The 27,709-nt window shown below is 42.1% G+C and overlaps 1 protein-coding gene across 2 annotated transcripts; it reads left to right on the forward strand.

The window, feature by feature from the left end:
* Positions 1-260: 260 nt before the first annotated feature.
* Positions 261-27,296, forward strand: GPNMB (glycoprotein nmb). 2 transcript variants are annotated; one of them, XM_039222521.1, is made up of 11 exons: positions 261-435; positions 8,487-8,639; positions 9,481-9,624; positions 12,721-12,882; positions 15,260-15,418; positions 15,737-16,048; positions 20,782-20,880; positions 21,616-21,718; positions 23,036-23,250; positions 26,467-26,564; positions 27,008-27,081. In XM_039222521.1, the coding sequence occupies exons 1-10, from the start codon at positions 366-368 to the stop codon at positions 26,562-26,564; spliced, it is 1,515 nt and encodes a 504-aa protein (XP_039078452.1). In that variant the 5' UTR covers positions 261-365; the 3' UTR covers positions 27,008-27,081. The 2 variants fall into 2 exon arrangements, with proteins under 2 accessions (XP_039078452.1, XP_039078451.1); XM_039222520.1 differs by having other exon boundaries at positions 262-435; positions 26,467-26,560; positions 27,008-27,296.
* The last annotated feature ends 413 nt before the right edge of the window (positions 27,297-27,709 follow it).

Below are 27,709 nucleotides of genomic sequence, written 5' to 3' on the forward strand. Positions count from 1 at the left end.
TAATGAGGTTGGAGACTGAAATTTTGTTTGAAGGATATTAAAGCAGCATACATAGGAAAGAAGTCCCTTTAACTAGAAATGTGGAATCAAAACATTGAAATGGTGCACATCTGAAAAGAGAATAGATGATAAGATTGAGTGAGTCAGAAGCACATGAGTTGTAAGAGCTTGAACTCCAGAGACCAGATCAGGCAAGACTGCTTAATACCATCACATGATCTGCCCTGAGGCGCCCCGTATTTAATTAAAATAAGGAGTGGGGCACAGCGGAGGCCAGAAGAGCACTGCTGTTCTTAGCGGGTGGAGCCAGGGGAGTTTTTTAAAAAAACAACAACCTTGATTGCCTGGGTCTGTGAGAATTCAGCATGGAGTGTCTGTCTTGTCTGCTGGGATTTCTGCTTCTGGCTGCAAGATTACCTCTTGATGCCGCCAAACGTGAGTAACTGAGTTTCTGTGTTTAAGCTATTCTTTGTCTATCAACTAAAGTGATGGATTGTCTGAAGTATTGTCGTCTAAGCCAGAGGTGACTTCCTGAAGCTCCTCGGGAAGTTTTCGTGCTTCTTCATTTCTTCTGGAAACATTTAGGAATGTTGAAACCACCTCAAAATGATTCCAGCTCCAGTCTTTGCTCCGGCTCTTGGAAAGTAATAGCCACGCAGCCCCTCTCTTACCGAGCCTTTTTCCCCTTGCACTTGCCACCGTCTCTCTGGCTACACACAGGGAGGGTGGAGTTGTAAGGGGAACAGTCTCTGGCCTGAGAACAAAGCAATAGCACCCAACTGTAGCACTAAACTTGGTCTAGTTCTATCCAGTAGCACAGAGACCTCAAATGAAATGGGGCCCAAAATCGAGAGACTGGCTTGCTCACCCTCCCAGCCCAGAAGCTGTTGCTAGTCCTGTTGAGATTTTTTTACCCCACACACCTGCCGGAGCTTGCTGCCATTCGAGTCAGGTTACTTCGAGAAGAGCCGAAGCCCTGGGTCTCCATTCTAGTCCCACGTTTTCTAACGATGCTGAGGCCCAGGTCAATGAGAGCAGAATCTTCGGAGGTGGGCTTGGAGCCTCCTTGCTTAAAAAAGCTCCTCTTGGGGCGCCTGGGTGGCTTAGTCGGTTAGGCGTCCGACTTTCGCTTAGGTCATGATCTCGCGGTTCGTGGGTTCGAGCCCCGCATCGGGCTCTGTGCTGACTGCCAGCTCAGAGCCTGGAGCCTGTTTCGGTCTGTGACTCCCTCTCTTTCTGACCCTCCCCTGCTCACGCTGTGTCTCTCTCTCTCTCTCCTAGAAATAAATAAAACATTAAAAAAAATTAAAAAAAAAACCTCCTCTTGTAATTGGAACACAAAGTCAAGGTTTCGGCCCGCTGTGCCTGTGTGCGGCCCGCTTGTCTGTCCAGGGGATGGGTGGTGATGCACCCCCCCCCCGCCCCCTGCCATGCTCCTGCAGGTAGTGTGCGGTGGGAGAGGGAAGTGAATTACACATCACCCACAAGGTCCACTACACCTCACTGCAACAGAATAGGGACATTCACTGATGAAAAGTCCAGGAGTCCTTAGGTGCCTGGGTGGCTCTATGCTGACAGCTCAGAGGCTGGACCCTGCTTCAGGTTCTGTGTCTCCCTCTCTGCCTCTCTCCTGCTTGCACACATGCACTCTTAAAAATAAACATTTAAAAAACAAACACTTTAAAAGTCCAGGGATCCTGGGGCCCCTGGGTGGCTTAGTCGGTTAAGCGTCCGACTTTCGCTTAGGTCATGATCTCGAGGTTCGTGGGTTCGAGCCCCGCGTTGGGCTCTGTGCTGACTGCCAGCTCAGAGCCTGGAACCTGTTTCGGAGTCTGTGTCTCCCTCTCTGTCTGACTCTCCCCTGCTCACGCTGTCTCTCTCTCTCTCCTAGGGAAAAAAAAAAAAAAAAAGTCCAGGGATCCTGATTGTGCCAGACAATTCCATGGGGGATGGAGGTGGGGGAGGGTGGGAGGCATAGAGAAGGGGCCAGGGTCTACCTCGTGACCCTGTGTAGCCGCTATGCGGCTGCTGCACTGACCTCACCCGTACTCCCCACAACCACCTCTGCGGCAGAGACAGGCCTTCCCCTGTTCAACAGGTGCGGGGGAATCAACAGCCCAGGTCTTGTTTTGTACCTGCTGAGCCCACCTGTGCTCAGGCAGGACGTGGATGCATAGGCGCCTAGCCCTCTTTTCAATCCTCTTCTCCTTGTGAGAAGGAAAAGTCTTTTATTTATTTTTTGGGGGGAAGGAAAAGTCTTTTAATTAGGTTGCAGCGTGGGATCCCAGCAGGAATGTTGAGTCAAGAGAGGAAGAGAGGCAACTGCCGGTACCCCGGGAGTGCAGGCGGGTTTCCCCAAGACTGGAGAAGCTCAGGAAGGGGTGAGTGTGAGAAGGGGCTGCTGGGACTGCAGGGCCCCCTGGGGTGAGGGCAAAGGGGCAGGAGCAGAGTGGCCAGAGGCACAGCACATTCTCCTAGTGGCTGAGGCTTGGGCTGTGCTGGTCCCCGGCATGCCCCCTCCCACCCCACCCTGGCCATCTCTAGTGACTGGGTTGGGGAAGAGGCATCGTGTCCTTGATGAGGGAGTCTAGACGAAGGGATTTCTCGTGGCCGGGGGGGGGGGGGGGGGGGGGGGGGGGGGGGGGGGGGGGGGTTGCTGGGGAGCTGGGAGGCTGGCTCTGTGATGATCCTGTTTCCTAGACAAGGAACTTGGCCACAGAGAAGGCAAGTAACTTCCCCCAGGCTACACAGCAATTAAGAGGAAGAAAGCCCAAGCCAACCGTTCTCCTTCCTGCAGTTGGACAGACTTGGGTTCCCTACCAGCTGGGGGACTGGGCCACAAGTGACTTGGCAGCTTTGAGCTTTCATTTCCTCCGTTGCAAAACTGATAATGGGGTTCTTGTGAGATTACTTAACAGAAGGTGCTTGGGGTAGGAGTCCTACAAGGTAGCAATTGTCTTCCCTCAGTGTAGCTCCTTGGAGCTACAGAATTCTGTAGACAGAATTCCCTGGAGTCTGCAATGGTAGGAGATAGAGGGACAGAGAAGTCGACAGTCAGTGGAGACCCTTTGCCTAATTCTAGCCTTCTTTCCACCAGTACTAATTTGTTCTCAGAGAAACAGATTAGCCTGACCTTAAATATTGGCTGTGGGTTTGAGAGGAGCCCCAACTTATTAGGCAAAATGTAACAAAACCCATCATTCCTGTCTTCACCTTGCCCTAGACTAAATACTCTGTCCAGAAAAAAACAAGGATGGGTAGAATTTACCATTGTATCAAACACCACGGGATTCTTTGCCCCTTTCCAATCATAGCTCTGGTAAAAAGGAGGCAAGAGTAGGTATGAATAAAGTTGTTAACAGCCAACCTGGCCACCACCTATCTGCTGGTAGAGCAGAGATTCTAGAGAGGAGAGAGAAAAGCAGAGATTCTAGAGAGGAGAGAGAAAAGCCACAGGGATGCTGGTGGGATCTGTTTCCCTTCACTTCTATCCCTCTCTTCCCCACACACCTTTTTTTTTTTTTTTTTGCTTTTAAAACCTGCTTACTGTTGAGTGTCTTATTTTTAATTCCACGTTTTGAGGTCATTGTAGATTCACATGCAGTTTTAAGAAATAATGCAAAGAGAGTCCCCTGTACATTTTATCCTGTTTCTCCCAATGGTAACATCTTGCAAAATGATTATACAGTATCACAGGCAGGGTACTGATACTGATATAGTCAAAATACCTAACTGTTCCATCACAAGGGGCCCTCATACCCTTTAAAACCTATGTCCCTTTTCTACCCCACTTCCTGCTTTGGCAACTGCTAATCCATTCTCCATTTTTATAATTTTGTTACTTCAAGGATGTTATATAAAGGGAATCATTTCAGTATGTAATTTGAGGGCATTGGCTTTTTTTTACTCAACATAATTTACTGAAGCTGTTGTATGTATCAATAGTTCTTTCCTTTTTTGTTTTTAATAGTTCTTTTTTAATCACTGGGTAGTATTCCACAGTATAGAATATACCGCAGTTTAAGTATTCACCCATTGTGGGACATCTGGATTGTTCCAGTTTGAGCCACTATGAAGACAGTTGCAATGAACATTCATGCACAGGTTTTCATGTGATGATGAGTTTCCATTTCTTTGAGACCGATGCCCAGGAGTACAATTGCCTGGTTGCATGTTAATTGCATGTTTAGTTTTACAAGAGACTGCCAAACTGTCCTCCAGAGTGGCTGTACCATTTTATGTTCCCACCGGCAAAGTATGAGTGATCCGCCGACTTCACATCCTGGCCTAGGTTTGATACGTCACTATTTTTTTTAGTCATTCTAATAGGTGTATAGTGATATCCCGTTGCATTTTTAATGCACATTCATACTGGAGATGGTTTCATGTGTTTCTTTTGCCATCTGTACATTCTCTTCAGTGTAATGTTCAGATATTTTATCCGTTTTTAAATTAGACTGTTTTTTAATGTTGAGTTTTGAGAAATCTTTACATATTCTCGATATCCGTCCTTTATTAAAAATGCGGTTTGCAAATACTCTTTGCTAGTTTCTAATGTGCCTTTTGATTTTCTTCACATGTTATCTCACAAAGCAAAAGTTTTCATTTTAATGAGGCCTGATTTATCTTTTTTTTTTTTTTATGGATCATGTTTTTAATGTCAAGTTAAAAAATTCTTGCCTAGTCTAGAGGCTGAAAATTTCTCCTATGCTTTTCACTTTCTTAGAGCACCATTTGTTGAAAAGGGTATCTTTCGAAACTCTATTGGGTTGTTTTTGCATCTCTGTCAAAAACCAGTAGGACATATTTGAGTTGGTCTATTTCTACATTCTCCATTCTGTTCAATGGGCCTGTTTATCTATATTCTGTCATTCTGTTAAGTTCGTATTTTTCCTTGACTGATGACATTTAAAATCGGAGGAGAAATCCATGTTTTGATTATGTTTCTGGAAACACTGACTTTCTCTGAGGAAGAAGAGGACTCTTTGGAACAGTGGGAAAAATAGGTCCTGGGACTCAAAAGATGTGATTCTTCATTTCCACTCCATGAAAGGTGACCCTAAGTGAATCTGGTCACTTCGCTAGGCCCGAATTTCTTCATCTATAAAATGAAGTGATTTGAACTAATGTTAGTTTTTCCACATTGAATATTAGACCACTCCATGACTCAATTCGAATAAATATCCAGTTTTAAACATTGATAAACCTGCCTTCACTTAGTATCCGTTTCCAAACAAAAGCAATCTCACAGAATCACAAGACATTTGATTTTTGTCTTCCTTGTTTTTTCTCGGATTTGGAGGCCCTGAAAAGACCTGGCCTGAGGTCACACAGCCTGTTTAGTAACAAAATCAAGACTAGAAACCAAGTTTTATAACATTCACCCATTATGGGACATCTGGATTGTTCAGTATTCATTTCAATATTCTTTCCCATTCCATCTGCCTTCCTTATAAGAAGGAAACAACAGACTCTTCCCTCCACCTACCAAAAAGGAAAAATAGAAGACAGAGGTTAGTGGCATCCTTTCAAAATGGCTCCTCTTAGCACCTACTGAATACCACACCTTCTGGAAGTTCTCTTCCAGTATTTAAGAGAAGACAGGATTTCTGGGCCAGGTGACACAAGACCATATGAGTTGATGAGAAGACAGTTTAAGATATGTATGATTAGGGGCTGACTGTGGGTTATAGACAATTAAGCTTTTGGTTGTGAATAATGGAATACTCAAATAGGTTGAGTAAGACATTTGTTGTCTCAACCAGTCCAGATGCAAGCAAGGTCAGATAGATCAAGAGCTCAGTAGCATCAAGAACTCTTTTTCAATCTTCCGTTCTGACATCCTCAGTGTATTGGCTTCCTTCTTCAGATCTGTGCCCTCTTGGTGAAGTATGGCTGTCACAGCTCCAGGCATCACATCATTATATTACCATCTCCCAGATCACTTCTGATATGAAAAAAATGGAGGTTGTTCTTTTTATGTTTTTGATTTGGTTGTGTGTGTGTGTGTGTGTGTGTGTTTTATGAAGGAGGAAAATCTTTCCCAGAAGCCCTCAGAAGACTTCCTCTTAGCTCTGATTGGCCAGGTTCTAATCATCTGCCCATGCCAGTACCATAAATAAAACTAGGAAAGTGAGCCTTTGGAATTTTGAACTGTCAAAATATAAGCTCTGTAGCAAGGGCCGGGGGACAGGAGTGCATGCTGGAATGGCTGCTAGGTAGGCAACCAACCAATCTGCTGCAATCCCCAAAGAAAGGAGAGACCATGTGAGCTATGGAATTGTCAGGCAAGGGAAAAACACCAACTCAAGATGAGAAAGAATTTCAAAAGAATTAGAATTTTATAAAGCCTGGAGCAACCACACAAAAAGATAGAGCAGAAGAGGAGATAAACTTCAAAAATAAACCCATTTAAAAAAAGAACAAAGAATAGATGGGACAAATAGAAAAATAACAAAATGGTAGATTTAAATCCATAATATCAATAATTACATTAAATGTAAAATTACCTAAACACTGTGAAGATTTTAAAAAACCAGTAGGCTATCTATAAGAAACCCACTTCAAATGTAAAAATATAAATCAGTTAAGAATAAAAGGATAGGGGCTTCTGGGTGGCTCAGTTGATTAAGCATCCGACTTCAGCTCAGGTCATGATCTCACAGTTCATGAGTTTGAGCCCTGCCTTGGGCTCTGTGCTGACAGTGTAGAGCCTGTTTAGGATTCTCTCTATCGCTCTCTCTCTGCCTCTCCCCTGCTTGCTCTCTCTCAAAACTAAGTTTTTAAATATCTTAAAAGGATGGAAAAAGATGTAACTACTAAGCATTGCTATCAAGGCTTCTTCAGAACAAGGAATATTGCCAGACATAAAGGGCAATTCCTACTGGTAAGAGGATCTATTCATGAAAGAGACTCCACAATTCTAAACCAAGCTTCAAATTACACTAAACAGGGGCAATTGGATGGCTCAGTCAGTTGAGCATCTGACTGTTGATTTTGGCTCAGGTCATGAGATTGAGCTCTGCATCAGGCTCTGTGCTGGGCACGGAGCCTACTTATGATTCTCTCCCTTCCCCTCTGCTCATCCTCTTCTTCTCTCTCTTTCAAAAAAAAAATAATAATAAATAAGCAAAAGCGATAGAACTGAAGAAATTGAAAAATCCCATAATTATAGATGAAGATTTCAACAATCCTCCCTTAGTAATTGAAATAACAAGTGGACAGGAAATCAGTAGCAACAATAGAAATCTCAAAAAGCATTATCAGGTTGCCTGGATGGTTCAGTTGGTTAAGTGTCCGACTTTGGCTCAGGTCATGGTCCCATGGTTCATGGGTTCAAGCTCTACTTTGGGCTGTGCTCTGACAGCTCAGGCCTGGAGCCCATTTCACATTCTGTGTGTTTCTCTCTGCCCCTCCCTCACTTGTGTGTGCTCTCCTCTCTCTGTCAGATAAATAAATAAATGTTTTTTAAAACTTAAAAAAAAAACATCAGCTAGCTCTTAAGATAAATGATGCTTTAAAAACACATATTACACGGGGCGCCTGGGTGGCTTAGTCGGTTAAGTGTCCGACTTTCACTTAGGTCATGATCTCGCGGTTCGTGGGTTCGAGCCCCGCGTCGGGCTCTGTGCTGACTGCCAGCTCAGAGCCTGGAGCCTGTTTCAGAGTCTGTGACTCCCTCTCTCTCTGACCCTCCCCTACTCATGCTGTCTCTCTCCTAGAAATTAAAAAAAAAAAAAAAAAAACATTAAAAAAAAAACACATATTACACAATATATATGGAACATTCACCAAGTCTGACCATATACTGGGCTGTAAAAAATTAGATGGTTCAGGTTCAACAGGGGGCTCTCCAGTACTGGTTTGCTTTTCTTGGAAAACTGAGGCATTCCTCAGCCTGGCATTCTTTTAGCCAAGAGAACATTTATCATTGGCAACAGGGTTTTCTTAATTATATCAAATCCAAATATTCAGAGAATACGTATTGAGAAACCAAATAATGGCTAAGAAATAATGACTTTGAAATTTTTTCCTTTAAATTGTACTCCTTTGAAGTACAGAAAGAGGATCTGAATAGTTCTATTTAAGCTATTTCCAGTAGACATTAAAACACACACATACACAGGGGTGCCTGGGTGGCTCAATTGGTTAAACGTTTGACTCCGGCCCAGGTCATGATCTTTCAGTTCATGAGTTTGAGCCCCGCATCAGGCTCTCTGCTGTCAGCTCAGAGACTTGCCTCAGGTCCTCTGTCCCCCCCCCCCTTTTTTTTGCCCCTCCCCTGCTCGCTCACTTTCCCCCCTTTCTTCCAAAAACAAATATTTCTAAAAATTTTAATAAAAAGACAACTTCTATTTGTTTGACATATAGGAAATATCAAGTATGACTTTCCAAGCTTATGAAATGAAAAGTTGCTTTATTTTTAGGTAAGTACTAAATGTAGAATGAAATAGACCAAATAATTTGTTTTTCAAATATTGATATAGGATTTCATGATGTGCTGGGCAATGAAACAACTTCTGGTTATATGAGGGAGTACAGCCAACTCAATGGCTGGTCTTCTGATGAAAATGAGTGGAATGAAAAGCTGTATCCAGTGTGGAAAAGAGGAGACTCGAAGTGGAAAAACTCCTGGAAAGGTAAATCAGAAGATTCAAGGCAAACAAGGATCCTTTCTTATCTAAGTCAGTCTTGTAGATTATAGACTTGGAGATCACATGGCTTGTGTTGCTTCTGTGAACAAAGGGACTCTAAGAAGTGGGAGCCACCTGGATTTAGCAACCTTTCCTTTATCTCAATACTATCACTTTCTAAGTCACACACAAAAGTTTAATCTCCTTAGAAACTGATAAGTTTGTAGTTCTTGGAAGATTTTGGAGAGCAAACAGGTTTAGCCTCAAATTTATTTATCTAATATGAGAATGGTCCTCTTCAGAAGATCTGAGACTCTGGAGTAGTTTTGACCATCTCAAAGATGTGGTTTATCAGAAAGTGAATATCTTGGCATATGCATGAAAGAATGAGTCCTTCAGTCATTGGTTTTGAGTTAAAAAAATATAAACCTTTAAAACTTGTTTCTTCAATCCAACAGGGTTTTTTTTTAACTTTAAGTAAAAGTTCTTTGTATGCTTAGATAATTCTTTAATTAGTTTGACCTTTTTAAAATTTTTTTGTGTTCTAGAATGTTGTACTCTGAAAGCAACAGTTAGGAATCCAGAAAATAATTTATAATCGTAAAGAGGCATAAAGATGGGAGGGCTCCTGGCTGGTTCAGTCAGTAGAGCACAGGACTCTTGACCTCCAGGTCACAAGTTCAAGCCCCACACTGGGTATGGTCCTTATAAAAAAAAAGGACAAATATTTTTTTTAAAAAATGCATAAGGAGGCTCTGGTCCTTATTAGTGGACTTAACTCATTGTTTATTTATCAGTGAAAGGAAAAAGATGCTTGATCATTAAGCTGCACTTTTTTATGTCCTAGGAGGCCATGTGCAGGCAATTCTGACCAGTGATTCTCCAGCCCTTGTAGGCTCAACTATAACATTTGTGGTAAACCTGGTATTCCCCAGATGCCAAATGGAAGATGTCAATGGCAACATAGTTTATGAGAAGAACTGCAGAAATGGTAAGAAATGTTATTCATGCCACAGGAACAGGCTAGTTCTCCTAACTAATGGAGAACCTTCTCATAAACCTAAAGGCTCACAGGTACTTCTGTACATGCAAGATGCTATTATCTCATGTCACCCCCTACTCAAACTGTATGACGGGAGGGGGGGGTTGCTCCACCCAGTTCCTACATCAACATTAGCCAAACTCACTTGAGCAAAACTGATGGCTTTCTGCTACTTGGAACCTTCTTCAAAAGTTATATTGTCACGCTCAGCCTTCTCTTAGTGTCTAGTTGATTGGCCAGAGAATACTCTCTGTCAGTTCTCAGATTTTTGTTTGGTTACTGGGAATTCTTTTGGCTACTCAAAGAATAGCCAGTTTGATGATGTTTACTGATGAGATTAATTTCTGCTCACAAGTATCACTTATGCAAATGGATAGATAGCACAAATGCTCAAATGTGTATATTTTGGTTTTGCTTTGCTCTTAAAGCAAGTAAGCTCTTTGTACAAGTTAAAGAGCACAAATGAACACAAATGCATCAAGGGAAACTATCTTGAGAACTGCACTTTCTCAAAAACTCTGAGCTAACTAGTGAGATTCTTTGATTATTGGCAAGACTGTTAAATGCACTTATGATCTGATTTTCTTTGCATTTATTATTTTGAGAGAACTTGTGAGTTCAAGGGTGGGGAGAGGGGCATAAGGAGGAAAGAGAGAATTCCATGCAGGCTCTGTGCTGACAGCATGGAGCCAGATGTGGCGCTTGAGCCTACAAACATTGTATCATGACCTAAGTCAAGACCAAGAGTTGGACACTTAACTGAGTGAGCTGCCCAGGTGCCTCTATGATCTGATTTTATTACTTACAACCTCTAATACATTGTCAATGTGTTCATTCCTCATTAATTTATCATCTTCCTATTAGGAATTGTATATTAGATTCTGTACAAAAAGGGTTTGATATTTTTAAACGGTTAAGTGCTTAATATTTTGTGGTAATTTTTCTCTTTTCTAAAAAGCTGATTCTTATGAATATTTCAAATGACAATCTAGCTCTCTGATCTTTTTTATATAAAGGAGTCCCTGTGACTTATGAAAAATTTTATATAATATCTATCACCACTAAAGGGAACTAGGGGGTGGGTTCCTGGGTGGCTTAGTCGGTTAAGCGTCTGACTTTGACTCAGATCATAATCTCATGGTTTGTGAGTTCAAGCCCCGCATCAGGCTCTGTGCTGACAGTTCAGAGCCTAGAGCCTGTTTCAGATTCTGTATCTCCTTCTCTCTCTGCCCCACTTCCACTTGTGCTCTGTCTCTCTGTCTCTCTCTCAAAAAAAAAAAAAAAAGAAACATTAAAAATATTTTTTTAAGGAACTAGGGATCTTTGAGGAAAATACCAATTCCAGGTCTAGGATAGGGAAAATACCAGGTGAGCCTGCGCAGAAGTGAGGAAATGTTCAAGGACTGATGGGGACACATCACAAAAACACAGGAGCCAGCTTGAAGGGACTCTCACTAGCTATTTGGGACAATTTAAGAATTAAAAAACAACAATAGATTGATAAATAAAAAGGTTCTTCAAAAATATCAGTGACATAAAAAATACCAAGAGGATGAGGAAACTATTCTAGGTGAAAAGATACTTATCATGTCTAGTTTAAGATGAAATATGTTGGGGCACTTGGCTGGTTCCGTCAGTAGAGCATGCAACTCTCGATCCTGGGGTCATGAGTTTGAGCCCCATGTTGGGTATACAGTTTACTTTTAAAAAGAAAAAAAAGGGGCGTCTGGGTGGCTTAGTCGGTTAAGCGTCCGACTTTCTCTTAGGTCATGATGTCGCGGTTCATGGGTTGGAGCCCCGCGTCGGACTCTGTGCTGACTGCCAGCTCAGAGCCTGGAGCCTGTTTCAGTCTGTGACTCCCTCTCTCTCTGACCCTCCCCTGCTCACGCTGTCTCTCTCTCTCTCCTAGAAATAATTAAAAATATGTTAAACTTTAAAAAAAGAGAAAAAAAAAGAAGAAATATATGTACAAAAAAGTTGAAATCAGATACACTGAGTACACAAATACCTTCTTTTTTTTAAATTTTTTATTTATTTCTAGGGGGGAGAGAGAGAGAGAGAGAAACAGCATGAGCAGGGGAGGGTCAGAGAGAGAGGGAGACACAGACTCTGAAACAGGCTCCAGGCTCTGAGCTGGCAGTCAGCACAGAGCCCAACGCGGGGCTCGAACCCACGAACCGCGAGATCATGACCTAAGCGAAAGTCGGACACTTAACCGACTAAGCCACCCAGGCGCCCCCAAATACTTTCTACCTAGACTCAACAATTGTAACTTGTTGCCGTATTTACTTCTATCTATTTTTTCTGGTCATTTGAAGAGACAAAATAGCCAAATGTGGTATATGACCCTTGATTGGACTTTAGTAGGAGTAGTAATGACACTGAGGTTATGTAGGAGAATGTCCTTCTTATTAGAAGTGTGCCAAAATCTTTAAAAGTAGAGAGTCATTTGATGCCAAATGACTCAGAAAAGGGGGGAAAAAAAACCTACAGAAGGCAGTATCAACATAAAAAGATAAAACATCCTTCAGTTTGATTTGAACACAGTGTTATTCAGAGATATAATATTAAAAATAGGTATATTGTGGGGCGCCTGGGTGGCTTAGTCGGTTAAGCGTCCGACTTTCGCTTAGGTCATGATCTCGCGGTTCGTAGGTTCGAGCCCCACGTCGGGCTCTGTGCTGACTGCCAGCTCAGAGCCTGGAGCCTGTTTCAGAGTCTGTATCTCCCTCTCTCTCTGATCCTCCCCTGCTCACACTGTCTCTCTCTCTCTCTCCCCTAGGGGAAAAAAAATAGATATGTTGTGATATCTCTAGATTGAACCTTTCTAAATAATTGCTTTGGGTGAAACTTTTACTGAAATATAACCTATTTGCAGGAAACAGTCATAAATATGCACCTCCGGGTGAGTTCTGAATATTAGGGTTTTAGTTGTCCAACTGTATTTATATTTATAAAAAATAGGAAAAGATGTTTAATTCCGTGATGAACATTAAGCTTTCTGAGCCCACATGACAAGCCTGGCTTGTGTCTTTCTCTGTTTAGATACTGGTCCATCTCCTGACCCATATGTTTACAACTGGACGGAGGAAGTTGACTGGGGAAATGGCAACAGCCCAGGCTATCATGTGTTCCCTGACGGAAGGCCCTTCCCTCACCACCCTGGATGGAAGAGATGGAATTTTGTCTACGTCTTTCACACACTTGGTTGGCCTTTATACAAAACCTTCTTACCTGCTTTTTTACCTTCCCTCAAAAGTTTACCTTTTTTCTTTTTTCTTATTCCATAACCAAGAATTCTCACACTAAGAGTTTCACAACAGTCACTCTGTTCTTTCCTTTGTTGGAGTGGAGGGTAAAGGATAAAAATAAAATCTTGTTTAGCCTTAACAAATCTTCGGGACACTAAAGAATTGAAAGATGGAGGGGAAAAGGATTCCATTTTTCCTTTAAAATAAAACTATTCAAATTTTTTCTGTCTAACACAGTAATATGAAAAAAATACTAATATTTATTCGAGTGGCACACAGATGGGCATTTGATTTTTTCATTAAATTTTTTGTCAAAAGAATTTTTAAAAAGGAAACTTAAGCTCTTTATAGGAAACTTGAAAAATGCAGAAAAGTACAAGTGAAAAATGAAAAGTATATCATGAACACCAGATGTTACCACTGTTAATGCAACGGTGGGGTTTTTTTGCTAGTATTTCTTAACATTATACTGTATACACATTTTTGTTGAATATCATGAGCATTTGACTCTATTATTAAAATTCTTTATGTACATTATTTTAATGGCTGCATAATATTCCATTGTGTAGAAATAACATAATCTCACTACTATTCTTCTCTTTTTTTAAAAGCACAAATGGTAACCACTTTTGTTTTATTATTGGTGAAGTGATTATTTTTAAGAGGAGCAAATTTAGGTTATAATTAGCAAAGCTGCTAAGTTCTTAGTTGAAAATGTCACCAGGTCCCACCTTGTTCTGAATGTATAAAAACTGCTACACTCGTACAGGCTCCAAATTTCTAAATGTTTCGTCTTGATAAATCAAAGTTTCTTTGTCTGATTAACTCATTTATAAATCAAACAAATATTAACAGTGTACATCAGTTTAACGAGGTACAAAATATAGATCAAATATTATGCCCATCTAGTTAAATCAGGGGATTGAAGGCTGACTTTGTTTCATTGCCTTCACGGCCCTAGCAGTCAATTCACCAAATGTCATCATTTCTTTGACCTTACCATTTGCACGGAGTCATGTATGCTCACTAACACCCCAGTATCTTTTTAGCCCAGTTGACATCCATTAATTTAGCTAGTTAGGATGTCTTTATTAAGAATCAGCTTTCAGCCCAGAAATTGCAGTTTTTCTAAGAAGACTTTTGAATTTCCATCTTCTAACATCTCTGAGCTAACTGATAATCTCCTTCAACTACCAGTTGCTTCTGTAGTCTCTCAGTGCCCAGGCTAATGTTTCCTCACATATAACTAACCGCTGAGAGATACCTCTTTCCCCTACAACCTCTAACAAAACTGCCCCTGCTCAAGGTAAAAGGGATCCCGCATGACATCTCCCTAAGAAGATTAGTGTATTTTTCTGATACCTTTGACCATGTAATAAGCATGGTCCTTGGACATCCCCACAAGCATCCGTCTTACCATCCCCATTTTTCCAATCACACATCTATGCTGAGTGCCTCAATGGTATTAGAAAAACATCTCTGTGCTCTGAAGGAGAGGAATTACCTTCACTAGCTAGCCAGTGGTAGTTAGATTTACGTGAGGGTTGGAGAAAGAAAAAGAATGTGTCAGGAATGTCCTAGGAATGTATTTATAGAACCACTGCATTTTTTTATACCTACCACACCCTACTTGTTAATCACTTACTGCATTTTTTTTTTTAAGAGAGAGCACACACACTTTCACAAGCGGGGGAGGCGCAGGGAGAAGGAGAGACAGAATCCCAAGCAGGCTCCATGCCATCAGCACAGAGCCTGATGCGGGGTTCGAACTCACAAACTGTGAGATTATGACCTGAGCTGAGACCAGGAGTCAGACACTTAACCGACTGCACCACCCAGGCACCCCCTGCCTGCATTTTTATATATGAATACCATTAGAAAGTGGAGGATTCTAGTCCCGGGGGGGGGGGGGGGAAAGCTGCTCAATAATAGAGCTGAAAGAGTAATATTGTTACAACAATAAGGTAGATTTTTAGATAAGTTTTTTTAACTCCTTTGGATACTTTTCTATGGGAAACATGTATTTCAAGTGCATGATCACTTATAAAAACTTTATTTGCAAACTTAGGACTAACTAGTATCCCACTAAACAGCTCTTTTCATTGTAACCAACTACATACAATTATATTTATTTAACTGTGGGTTTGCTCTACAAGGTTTGACATGAAATAAGCACCATCTTCCTTTCTGAAGCACTCAGGACCACATCCCCATCCTGTTTTTCCTTTTTCAGACCACTCTCTAAGTGGCAGTCACTAGTCATTAAGAAACAACAACTTCCTAAAATGATCATGTAATGTGGCCAGTAACTAAAAATTTCCATCCTCTCAAAGGTCAGTATTTCCAGAAATTAGGACGGGGTTCAGCAAGAGTTTCTATGAACACAGCCAATGTGCCACTTGGCCCTCAACTCATGGAAGTAGCTGTGTATAGAAGACACCGACGGTCATATGTTCCAATTGCAAAAGTGAAAGATGTGTACGTGGTAACAGGTAAGTAGTGTGAACTCTAAATTAACTGATGGTAAAGCACTTAGTTCTGGTGACTAGTGGGTTAAGAGTTAGAGCCAAATGTTCTGGGTTAGGTTGTGATTCATATAAGTTCCTTCACAGGCTTATATATTTACTTACGTTGTACCTCATCTATGATTCCAGAATAACTTGGGAAAACTCTAGAAAACTTGCATAGGAGAAGGGAAAATTATGCTGAATTATTCCTAATTTTAATTTTTTAACTGAAAGCATTAGTGAAGTCATCCACTTAAAATCAAGCAATCATGTGTTCTTTCTGTTTTGGGGTATATTTTTTAGATCATATTCCTGTGTTTGTGACTATGTACCAGAAGAATGATCGAAATTTATCTGATGAAACCTTCCTCAGGGACCTTCCCATTATGTTCACTGTCCTGATTCATGACCCCAGTCACTTCCTCAATGAGTCGGCCATTTACTACAAGTGGAACTTTGGAGATAATACTGGTATTTTTGTTTCCAACAATCCAACTCTGAATCACACGTATGTGCTTAATGGAACCTTCAACCTTAACCTCACTGTGCAAGCTGTGGTGCCTGGACCCTGTCCTTCATCTTCACCCAAACCTCCAATACCCACCTCTTTTTTATGTAAGTATTTTCCAGGTGATCTTTGACTGGGGCAGGGGTGGAGGTGTTCCTTAACAGCGCACGCGCACGCGCGCGCGCGCGCTCACACACACACACACACACACACACACACACACACACAATATAGGTTACATAATTAGATCCCTAGTTTAAAGGATTGTGTAGAGACTCTGCAGTGATTCCTTCTGTACCTGTTATTCTTTAGCCACTTTATCACCATTTTAAGCTGTTAGAATAGAGAAGACAGAAGAGTATGTTTAAAGTCATTTTGCAAGTAGAATTTCATGACTCGTACACAGCTCTTTGACTTTCCTAATATGTACTGGTCCTCGTTATGTGTAGAGATGCTTTCCCTCTCCGGCCCATCCCATTTCTGGTACTCTCCCATTTTTTTCTAGCTATGAAAAGACACCTTGGCCCTTATAAACTTTCAGGTCATCCCCACTTCCAATCTTCTCCCTGACCCGCCCACATCCACCTAGTGTCCCATGAAAACACAGCCATGCTTGAAAGTAGTTTCCAGGGGCGCCTGGGTGGCTTAGTCGGTTAAGCGTCCGACTTTCGCTTAGGTCATGATCTCGCGGTTGGTGGTTTCAAGCCCCGCGTCGGGCTCTGTGCTGACTGCCAGCTCAGAGCCTGGAGCCTGTTTCAGTCTGTGACTCCCTCTCTCTCTGACCCTCCCCTGCTCACGCTGTCTCTCTCTCTCTCTCCTAGAAATAAATAAAACATTAAAAAAATTTTTTTTTAAAAAAGAAAGTAGTTTCTAAATGGCCCAGGAAAGAATGCACCTTGAGAGTATTTTATGGTGAGCAAGCTAGAAAGACTCCAGACATTATAATTGTTCTGGATATAAGGCATTATTAGTTAAATCCCACACTCTACTGACAGTATATAAGGACATTCAAGAAGTTCTTAAGAGTCGGGGCGCCTGGGTGGCTCAGTCAGTTAAGTGTCCTACTTCGGCTCAGGTCATGATCTCACAGCTCACGGGTAAGAGCCCCGCGTCGAGCTCTGGGCTGACAGCTCAGAGCCTGGAGCCTGTTTCAGATTCTGTGTCTCCCTCTCGCTCTGACCCTCCCCTGCTCACGCTGTCTCTCTCTGTCTCTCAGAAATAAATAAAAACATTAAAAATTCTTTTTTAAAAAAGACGAAGCTCTTAAGAGTCTTCTTTGGAAAATGTTAGCTGCCATCTGATGCCCCCTCCTACCCTACTCTGCCTTTAGCACATCTTAGCACTCCTGATAAAATGAATGGTAAAAGGTTGACATTCCCTCACTGGTCACAAGAGGGCGCCATCACCAAGCCCAGAGGAAATCACTCCATCATCACGTTCAGACTTCTTGCAATTCTTTTTCTTTCTTTTCTTTTCTTTCTTTCTTTTTTTACCAAATAATCGTTATAATAGTGTGTTATTAATAAAATGAGATCTTGTTAAGTCTGGCCTATCTAAATCAACACACTACAAGTTATTACTGATTTTGATTCATTATTTTTGAAATGTTTTAAATTACAAAATTAATGCATGTTCCTTAATAAAAATTCAAGCGATAGAGAAGTCTAGACTAAAAGTGAAAATCCCTATTCACATTCTCCTCCCAAGAGTTAAACCTTGTTAATAGTTAAGAGCATTTCTTTCCAGATCTTTCTCTATGCATCACAAACATACTATATAAATGTGTATAGATGTTGTTGTTTTGATTTTTGTGTAAATGGTCTCCTGCTATATATATGGTTCTGTAATTTGCTTTTCTTCACTTAACACACACCATAGACATTGTTCCCTTGTCAGTTCATATAAATGTAACTCACTTTCATCAATGGTTACCTAGTATTTCATTGTATATATAAACATAGTATATAAGTAACATAGGGTGTATAAACGTATAGTTTATTTAACCATTGTCTTATTGATGGTTGATTAGGTTAATCCTAGTTCCAGTTACAAATATAACTGTACCGAACAGCTCTAAACATATAGCTTCATTCTGGTATTTCGCTAAGAATTTCTTTTTCTATAATTATTGATGATCTTCCTTATAAATAAGGAGACCAGGTATAAAACTAAAAATAAATTGTAGGGGCGCCTGGGTGGCTTAGTCGGTTAAGCGTCCGACTTTCGCTTAGGTCATGATCTCGCGGTTCGTGGGTTCGAGCCCCGCAGCGGGCTCCGTGCTGACTGCCAGCTCAGAGCCTGGAGCCTGTTTCAGAGTCTGTGACTCCCTCTCTCTCTGAACCTCCACTGCTCATGCTCTCTCTCTCTCTCTCCTAGAAATAAATAAAAAACATTAAAAAAAATTTTTTTAAAGAAAAAAAAATAAATTGTAGATGCCTGTAATTCTAGAACTGTCCAGAAATTCCTAAAAGGTAAAGGATTTAATGTAAGCTTATTTACATTAAGCTTACATTTACATAAGTCTATTTTAAATTGCATTTTTATTAAGCTTGTTTCTCTTAGAATGTATTTATATCATATAGCATATATAAAAATATATTTTAAGTCAATGAAAAGGTATTTCAATTTTTTGTTATTATTTCCATAGGCTAGAAAATTAGATATAAGGTAGTAACCTTATGAGTTAGTTACATTTTATAGTGAAGAGAAGCTGCCTGGCTTTATCTAATTGGTCCTTTAGTTACACCTTGACTTTATAGACACATGGATATAGACTTGACCTTATAGATATGTCTAGAAAACTCCATATGCATTTTTATAAGCATTCTACCAAAGGTAGAAGCCTTAACTTTTGTCACTTAGTCGTTTTTTAAAAGAAGTTTTATTTTAAAAGATGGCAGGGTCATGATTCCGTGTTCTAACTTGATAATTTCTGTCTGTTAAGCGGTCCAGCCATCTTTAATACCCAGCACAAAAAAAATTTCTTGCTGCATCTTTTTTCCAAAGCATGTTCCATGCAGCACCTGTTTCCAGAGAAGCTCTGAGAATTACTCAGAGAAGGCCCTCCAAACAAATGAGAGTCACAGGGCACAGCCAACCACCCACCGGAAGCTCAGACGAGCCCTCGAGAAGTCTCCCAGCCAGCTTCATACCTACATGTCACTGTGTTAGAGTGCAGCTCATTTGAAGTTTTGACACCCTTCCCACCCCCCAACTAGGTTCACTTTCATGTCTCTTGAAATTTTCAATATCCTGTTTTCCTTTCATTCTTTTAATTCTATTAAAGGAATACCAACACTGCTTTTTAAATTGTAACTAGTAGAGCATTAACTTCTTTGCTTTAATCATAAACAAGGTATTTTCTTTTCTTAATGTTTGTTTATTTATTTAGAGAGAGAGCACAAGCAGAGGTTGGGGCAGAGAGAGAGAGGGAGAGAGAATCCCAAGCAGGCTCCCCACACAGCACAGCTACCAATGCAGGGATCAGTCTCACAAGTGTGAAATCATGATGTGAGACAAAATCAAGAGACAGCTGTTTAACTGACTGAGCCACCCAGGTGCCCCTCAACAAGTTATTTTCAAAAGTGTCTGGTATTTATTCCTTTCCTTCCTCACACCTCAGTCCATCAATAGCTACAAGACTTTTCGAATATAAACTTTGGAGCTATGAAACACCCAAACAGGAAAAGAATTACCTTTCTCTTTGTTGCTTGCTTTGTAATCTCTTATGTACCAAACTTCCCATCTGAAAGTATGTATCTATATATGTTGTGGCATATCTACATGTACATTTAAATAGATGTATGGAGATACATCTTGGGACAAGGAACCATATTTATTAAGGATTTCCTATATGGCGGGCATAGTTCAACCTTAGTGGGCCAATAGGTGTTATTCCTATTTTATAGATGTGCAAATTGAAGCAAGGACAGGTCAAATGATGTGCCCATGGTCTCAAACATTTCAAACCAAGAGACCTGGAAGTTGAGCCCAGAACACCTGCCTCAAAAATCAAAATATGATTTTATCAAAACTTGCTTGGTTTCGGGGCGCCTGGATGGCTTAGTCGGTTAAGCGTCCGACTTTCGCTTAGGTCATGATCTCGCGGTTCGTGGGTTCGAGCCCCGCGTCGGGCTCTGTGCTGACTGCCAGCTCAGAGCCTGGAGCCTGTTTCAGTCTGTGACTCCCTCTCTCTCTGACCCTCCCCTGCTCACACTGTCTCTCTCTCTCTCTCCTAGAAATAAGTAAAACATTAAAAAAAAAAAAACTTGCTTGGTTTCATCATGATTGTTGTATCACACATTTTTTTTTTTTTAATGTTTTATTTATTTTTAGGAGAGAGAGAGAGAGAGACAGCGTGAGCAGGGGAGGGTCAGAGAGAGAGGGAGTCACAGACTGAAACAGGCTCCAGGCTCTGAGCTGGCAGTCAGCACAGAGCCCGACGCGGGGCTCGAACCCACGAACCGCGAGATCATGACCTAAGCGAAAGTCGGACGCTTAACCGACTAAGCCACCCAGGCGCCCCAGTTGTATCACACATTTTAATATGGCTTCTAACTTTCATTTGATTCCCATGTTTCAAGAAGATACAGGATTGTGTTTACTACCATAATTTAATAGTTCTAATGCCTCATAGTTCTTACATCTATATGAATCATTACATAGTTCAAATTTCCACAGTGATTTAATAGCATAGTACTCTTGATGTTTTTCTAAAGGGCAGGTAGATGTTTAGATTTTTTATTTTCATGCACCTGTTTAGATTTTTGGTTATTATGAACATGTACATCTTTTACATTCTCAGCAACTAATCTAAAATCTTATCATTCCACCTCTCCAGCATCAGCTAGTGACAATCCCCTGGAGCTGAGGGAGACTCCCGATGAAATGTGCCAGATTTACAGATACGGTTACTTTAAAGCCACCATCACAATTGTAGGTAAGAGCAACAGATGTTAGATGGATGTTAGAATCTACCTCGGGCCACCCTGCCACTCTGCTGAGTCTGGAGAGGGGGGCAGGGTCACCCTCTCTGCTCAAGGTGACATCACATGTGCACAGGCAAAGACTCTACCAGTGTCTAGATTCCCACCTGCCTCTCTGGCCTTCCTTAGACTCCTGGTGGAAATGAGTCCAGCATAAGGCCCACATGCTAATGAGCCTGATCCCCAACTGTGCATTCCAGAAATCTGAATGAAGGTGACTTGAAGGAAGGCCAGTAGCAAGTTCCCAAACATCCACTTCATTCCTCTAGCTGGTTTCACAAAGCCAAACTTCTGGTGCATAAGAAAGGGCCACCAGAGGTGGCTGTGCACTGTGGGCCCTGCCCACAGGTACCCCACAGAGATGACAGGTGGGGGCTGAAGCCCAGGTTGTGCACCTGGGGCTCAGAGAAGCTGGCCAAGGCCTGAGCCTGAGGCTGCATCTTCCCAGAAGGTAACTTTTTCTGAAACTCCTGCCTAGAAGGAGTGCTGCCTTCTAATACATCCACACGCTCCAGAAATGAAGAGCTGGGTTGCAATGAAGAACAGTTAGTTCAATTCAAGCTGTGGGGTAGTTCCTAGATCTGGTGTGAGTCTGGTATGGCGAGAAGGCTTTCTGGTCTATTAAGTAACAGTTTGCTTTGGTTTCTGTTGTATTTTGATGTGTTTTTCTATGGGGGTTGTTTTGTTAGAGGGAATTCTAGAGGTTAACATCATCCGGATGGCAGATGTTCTGATGCCCGCACCGCAGACTGACAACTCCCTGATGGATTTCGTCGTGACCTGCCAAGGAAAGTGAGTACACATCAGCCAGAGGAGCGGGTCAAGGCCTGAGCAAAGGCCTTAACGCCGTGTCCCCTTCCAGGTTGATTTAACTTCCTGGTTCATCAGTCAGCTGCGACAAGGAAGGGCCCTGTGAGGTGCTCTGAAGCACACACTTGTTTTGCTAGAGTTGAACAGTGCTCATTACCTTTAACTGTTGATGAAATTGAATAATAATTATTGAACACTTACAGTGTTTTTCACATTTTACATCTGTTTTCATACTGAACCCTTATCCAATCCTGAGTCTCCTCATTTTACAGATGGACCCACTGAGGCACACAGTGATTCTAGAACTTACCCCAGATATGGTGGATACCTGCAGAGCACGGTTCACTGGCTGTGATCTGGCCCCAAACACAGCTCTTCATTCCCTGAGGCCCCTCTGAGTGGTGGGGAGCCAGTGTGGAATGACGGCACCCTAGCGATAATTAATAAAAAAAAAGGGACAGATAAGAAACCTGGGGAGAGGAGAGGGATGAGGATGGCAAAAAATTGAGAAAAACCTACTGGAGGAGTGAAGCCAGCCGAGAAGAGAGCTTGTCCTCCGTGCCACCCATGCCTCACCCGCCCCAGCATCAGAGCTTGGTCTCTGTGTCCGGGAGGTCCACTCACAGGTGACACAGTGGCTAAGACAGTAATGCATGGCCACTTTGCCTCCCGTGGTTGGCAAACTTCCTTTATTCAAGTCCCAGATCCACCTCGGCTTGTGTGACCTGGGGCCAGTCTCTCCCCTTCCCCAGCTAGTTTCTCACCTGCTACAGGAGGCTAATCTTACTTTCCTTATCAGGTCATTGAGAGGAATAAGCAAGACCATGTCACACATCTACAGCCCCATGCCTTGCACGTAGTAAATACTGCATAAACAGCTGCTGCTGCTGTCACTGCTATACCTCAGCAGGGACCCGGGCAGGGCTGGATCTGGCATTTAATAATATATTTGCTGAACACCTAAGCCGTCTATATCTGCAGGCATTCTAGGGAGCTCAGAGGTGGGGGAATGACTTGCTCTTCATACAGTTTCCACCAGCCCCTTGCCTTGGGGCCTCATAATTTCATCCTCCTCCACTCCCAGGGCCACACCTTTCTGAGGCCACAGGGGAGGCAGTAGTTCACACGCAGGCTTTTAAAGAAAAAGTTATATGTGACAATTTGACATCATACGGTTTGACATTCTTACATCGTATGCAAGAATAAAAGAATAAAGTGGAATTCAGTTTTTTAGATGTGTAATGATTGTGCTTGTCCCTTCCAAACTGATACTGCATGTCTCTCCCTTGGCACCCGCAGCACCCCCACAGAGATCTGTACCACAGTGTCTGACCCTACCTGCCAGCTCCCCCACAGCACCGTGTGCGACCCTGTGGATGTGGACGCGGCTGGTACCTGCTTGCTGACTGTGAGAAGAGCCTTCACTGGGTCTGGGACATACTGTGTGAACCTCACTCTGAGTGATGATACCAGTCTGGCCCTCAAGAGCACCCTGGTCTCTGTCCCTGCAAGAGGTAAGTTTTATGGTTGTGCGAACATTTCATATTGCAGGTACAGTGTGTGTCTTGTACTAAAGCCATTCAAGGCTTCGTTGTCAACGTTTGATATTCAGAGCAAAAATCATTGAACTATCCTTAATGTGGATTTTAGAACTGGCATTAAAGTCCAACAGCAAATCTACTTAGGGAAGGGATGAGAGAGAGAGAGACCCAATGAAATAATGACCAAAGGAAAGTCTTTTGATGAAAAAAACCAACTGTGATCATGGACCAATAATAATGGGATATGAGCACTGCATGCTCGAAGAGATTTATGTTTCAAGGGAAAAGTATAAAGCCCAACATCAAAAAATAACAATGGTCTCCAATTAAACTGTGAAAAGGGGAGACTGGTATCATGTTTTCATTAGAATCCATGTTGGCAAAGACATGAAGCCAAGAAGAGAAACAAGAAACCAAGTGGATTCCTGGCTACTTTCTAACTTGCCATGTGTCCCCCCTCCCCTTCCCAAATTCTAGCAAGGTTACAGTGAGACAGGGACAAACCAATCTACCTAGTACTCACGTGTTCACCAGCAAATCTCCTCTCTGCCCCCTACTGCCTGGAGAGCTAAAATGCCAGCAGAATGGACTAAAGGATTTCATTGAGAAACATTAATTTACTGGTGGCTTCTAGTTTTCCTCAACCACCAAGTTAAAACTCCACCTGGGAAGCCCCACTGAATTTCACTTGTAATCGACTTTGTTAGAAGATACTGCTTTCTCTCTTGGAATAAACGCTTCGTGGCAGAATGGAAAAGAGAGATTAACTTGGGCACACATTCCAGCACTTATTTTGCTCCTTAATTTGAATCTGAACAATTTGATGACTAACTCACAAAGAACTCCTCTGGGGGCGGGGAAGGGGCGGGCACTGGGCTGGTTCAGTTTGTTGAGTGTCCAAATCTTGATTTTGGCTCAGGTCATATCTGAGGGTTGTGGGATTGAGCCCTGCATCAGGCTCCATGCTGGGCGTTGAGCCTACTTGGGATTCTCTCTCTCTCCCTCTGCCCCTCCCTGAGCCTCACACGTGCTCTCTCTCTCTCACAAACAAAAACAAAAGACAAAAAAACGAAACAAAAAAAAGAAAACCTCCTTTAAATTTGGAGCTTATCTCATAAGGTAAAATGTACTGAAACATATATTTACTCATTAACTATATGAAAGGCAGCTTTAACCTCTGTGAAAGAAAAGCTTAAGTAATCATACATGTAATTATTTGTATGAGGGCTTACGGTTGCTGAGATCTAAGGCATGGATTTAAAAACAAAACAGGGATACGAAGGTGCCCTGCTTCCTCCAGGGCGGAAGGCCTGTGCCGGGGGTGGAGAGCAGGGAGGGCTGGAGCCCTGGACACGAGTGAGCCCCAGTCTTCAAAGCTGTCGCCTCCAGAAGGAGCTGCCACGGTTACTCCTCTTGTGCTGCCATGGGGTTTTTTTAGAACAGCCTTTTAGGGTCATAACCTATTCTATGAAGCTTCCTCAGTGCTGGCAAACCACTGTTCTCTTATCTGGATTAGATGTTTAGATGTTTGCTTTCCTTTATTTCTCCTTGCAGTGAGTGATAACTTTAGGTGACCTGAGCCACTTTCCAAATCCAAATAAAGGAAGCTCAGAAAGAGAGCCTTTAATCCAGTGGGGATTGTAACTTGATGGCTTGGGTTTCAAAGCTGGAATTTCAGAAATAGATCCTTGTTCAAAGGCAAACCCATAGACTTTGAGCAGCAATGACTTTTATTCATTGATCCCATGAACACTTGTGAAGCATCTGCGATTCTTTCAACAAATATTCATTGAGCATCTACTCTGTGTCCAACAGAGATCTAGGCATGAGATACACAGTTCCAGACAGAGTGGGGGAACCAGATGAAGAAAGTTCCCGCTTTTGTGGGCAGAAAAGAGGCAACAAATAAGAGGGGCACCTGGGTGGCTCAGTTGCTTAAGCCTCTGACTTCAGCTTGGGTCATGATCTCACGGTTTATGAGATCAAGGCCAGCATCAGGCTCTCTGCTGTCAGCACAGAGCCTGCTTCAGATCTTCTGTTCCCATATGTCTTGGCCCCTTCCCCCCCACCTCTCTCGAAAGTAAATAAAAATTAAAAAAAAAAAAAAGACACTGTGAAGAAAATAAAACCAGGCCAGGGCGTAGAGGGTGACAATCATGGGAGACAGAGTGGCTGAGGTTGTCTCTCTAGATTGGAGTTCAGGGGAAGTCCCGCCCACTGAGCAGCATCTGCTTAGTGAAGGGCCTCCTCTGAACTGAGACCTGAATTTCAAGAGTGAGCAACCCATTTAGATCACTGTAGACCAGGGTAGGGCTTAGGTCCTATTCTGTATGTGAGGGGAGCCACCAGCAGGTTTGAAGCATTATCTGATTGGTGCTTTTAAAGATCATTCTGACTGCTAAGTGAAGCATGGACCCCTTGAAGGTCAAAGTGGAAGCAGGTAGACAAGAGGGCCCCTTGGGGAGAAAGCTGGTGCCTGGGACTGCAGTGGTGGCTGAGGATGTGGAGGAAAAATAGATAAACCCCAGTTATACTTTGGTGGTAATGACGAGACTAATTCACTGGTTTCCAGGAATACAGAGAACGCAGAACTCCTATTTTGTGGCTCTTTGAGTAGTCTAGTGGGAGAGAAACCTGGGTAAAGCAGTAATTGAAACACAGTGTGATCGAGGCAGGTAGAGGAGTGACACAGCCAGGTGTCATGACCCTGATGCCGTCATGAATGTCCGGAAAGCACCCTGAGGGGCGAACACTTGAGCGGAGCCAGGGGAAGGACAGTCCTGGAAGAGGGCGTGGGGATTTGAAAGAGTGTGGGGAGGGTAGGCAACTCCCAAGATGCTTAGAGCTGCTGGAAGGGAGGTGGTGGGAGGGGAGGCCAGAGGAGTGGCCAGGAGGGGCCACCCTTCACCACGTGGGTGTGCAGGGTCAGCTGAGACCTGAGCAGGTGTCTCCAGGACATGACATCTCTCTTCGGAGTCTTAACACGGTGTTCCAGACATGCTAACTCATTCTCTAAATGGGATAAGCTGACCCAAAGACTATGTATTATTTAATGGAAAAGATTACTGAAAGCCCAGAGGGAGCCATATATCTTCTGATAGCAACTTTCCTAATTTATTTAATTGCATTACGAGCAGCATGTCCTCTAGGTGGAAGATGTCACTAATACTATCTTGCTTCTGTTTTAAGACCCAGCTTCCCCTTTAAGAATGGCAAATGGTGCCCTGATCTCCATTGGCTGCTTGGCCATATTTGTCACTGCGATCACCCTTTTGGTGTACAAGTAAGTTACTGCTTTTAACACTTTAAATAGCTATAGTATATTGTCAAAACATCTGCATACATGGGCCATTTTCCTTTTTTTTTTTTTTTTTTTTGCTTTTAAACATTCTGTGTAGGGAAGGAAAATCTTCCATTGGATGATGAATACTAAACTAGATTATTAATTTTGCTGCAATTTATTTTTAATCTTCAAAATGCTACCAGACATGAGTAACTACAAAACTGTGTCAGCTTAATGTTTAACATATAATTGCAAATTTTAGCAGGCAGGCATGTTTCTTGCATGAAGAAGGGAAAATAGCTATACTTTCATAAGACATCCATGTTATAAAAGCTGTGGATTCAGTTAACTGGAATTAACCCTTTTACACTTGGCATGTAAGATTGTAGAAAGTAACACATTCCAGCTGGAGATCTATTTTTAATCTGTCTAACATGTTGTTTTCAGAAAACACAAGGGATACAAACTGATAGAAAACAGTACTGGGATCGTAGTCAAAGGCAAAGGCCTCAGTGTTTTCCTCAACCGTGCAAAGGCCATGTTCCACCCTGGAAACCAGGAAAAAGATCCACTGCTCAATCACCAACCGGGAATTCTTTAAATCTTCAGCTTTATTTCTGACCAATAGCTTACTCTTCAGTGCCACTTATGTGAGCTGGGCCAGAGTTGATAACGATTCACTTTTTTCCCTAAAGATTATTATTAAAATATATATTGTGGCTTAGGGAGGTCCAAAGGTTTGGTTTTTTTGTTGTGTTTTGTTTTTATAGGCTAAATGACATTTTAGAGAATGGAGAGGAATTAAACTGTGCACAACCTCAGCCATGTTATAGAACTGATGAAATCAGTTAGTAGTGCTTGTTTTCATTATGATTTATGTTTCAATTATAATGTGTTAGGTGATTAGTGGGATAGACACACTCTGTCCAAAGACTAGGGGGAGAAGGTACTATTCATTAGAGTCTCACCTGGGTTCACTGGAAGGAGAAGCTGAACACTTTGTAGATAACTGTATAACCAAATGCGTAACACCTATGTATTCCTGTCCTTAAGATCATATTTCCAACCTAACTGAATTCTACTTCAATGAACATGCATGAGTTCCCAGAAGAACAGTAACAGGTCAAACATACTTCTTATACTAAAAAA

The sequence above is a fragment of the Hyaena hyaena genome, unplaced genomic scaffold (assembly GCF_003009895.1).
Source record: "Hyaena hyaena isolate Hyena2069 unplaced genomic scaffold, ASM300989v1 scaffold_1148, whole genome shotgun sequence".
NCBI lineage: Eukaryota > Metazoa > Chordata > Mammalia > Carnivora > Hyaenidae > Hyaena > Hyaena hyaena.

Bases quoted from the DNA above. Each gene is read 5' to 3' on its own strand.
- GPNMB (XM_039222520.1), top strand. From the start codon at position 366: ATGGAGTGTCTGTCTTGTCTGCTGGGATTTCTGCTTCTGGCTGCAAGA. The intron at 16,049-20,781 runs GTAAGTATTTTC...CCACCTCTCCAG, and splicing joins AATACCCACCTCTTTTTTAT to CATCAGCTAGTGACAATCCC. The intron at 20,881-21,615 runs GTAAGAGCAACA...TTGTTTTGTTAG, and splicing joins AGCCACCATCACAATTGTAG to AGGGAATTCTAGAGGTTAAC.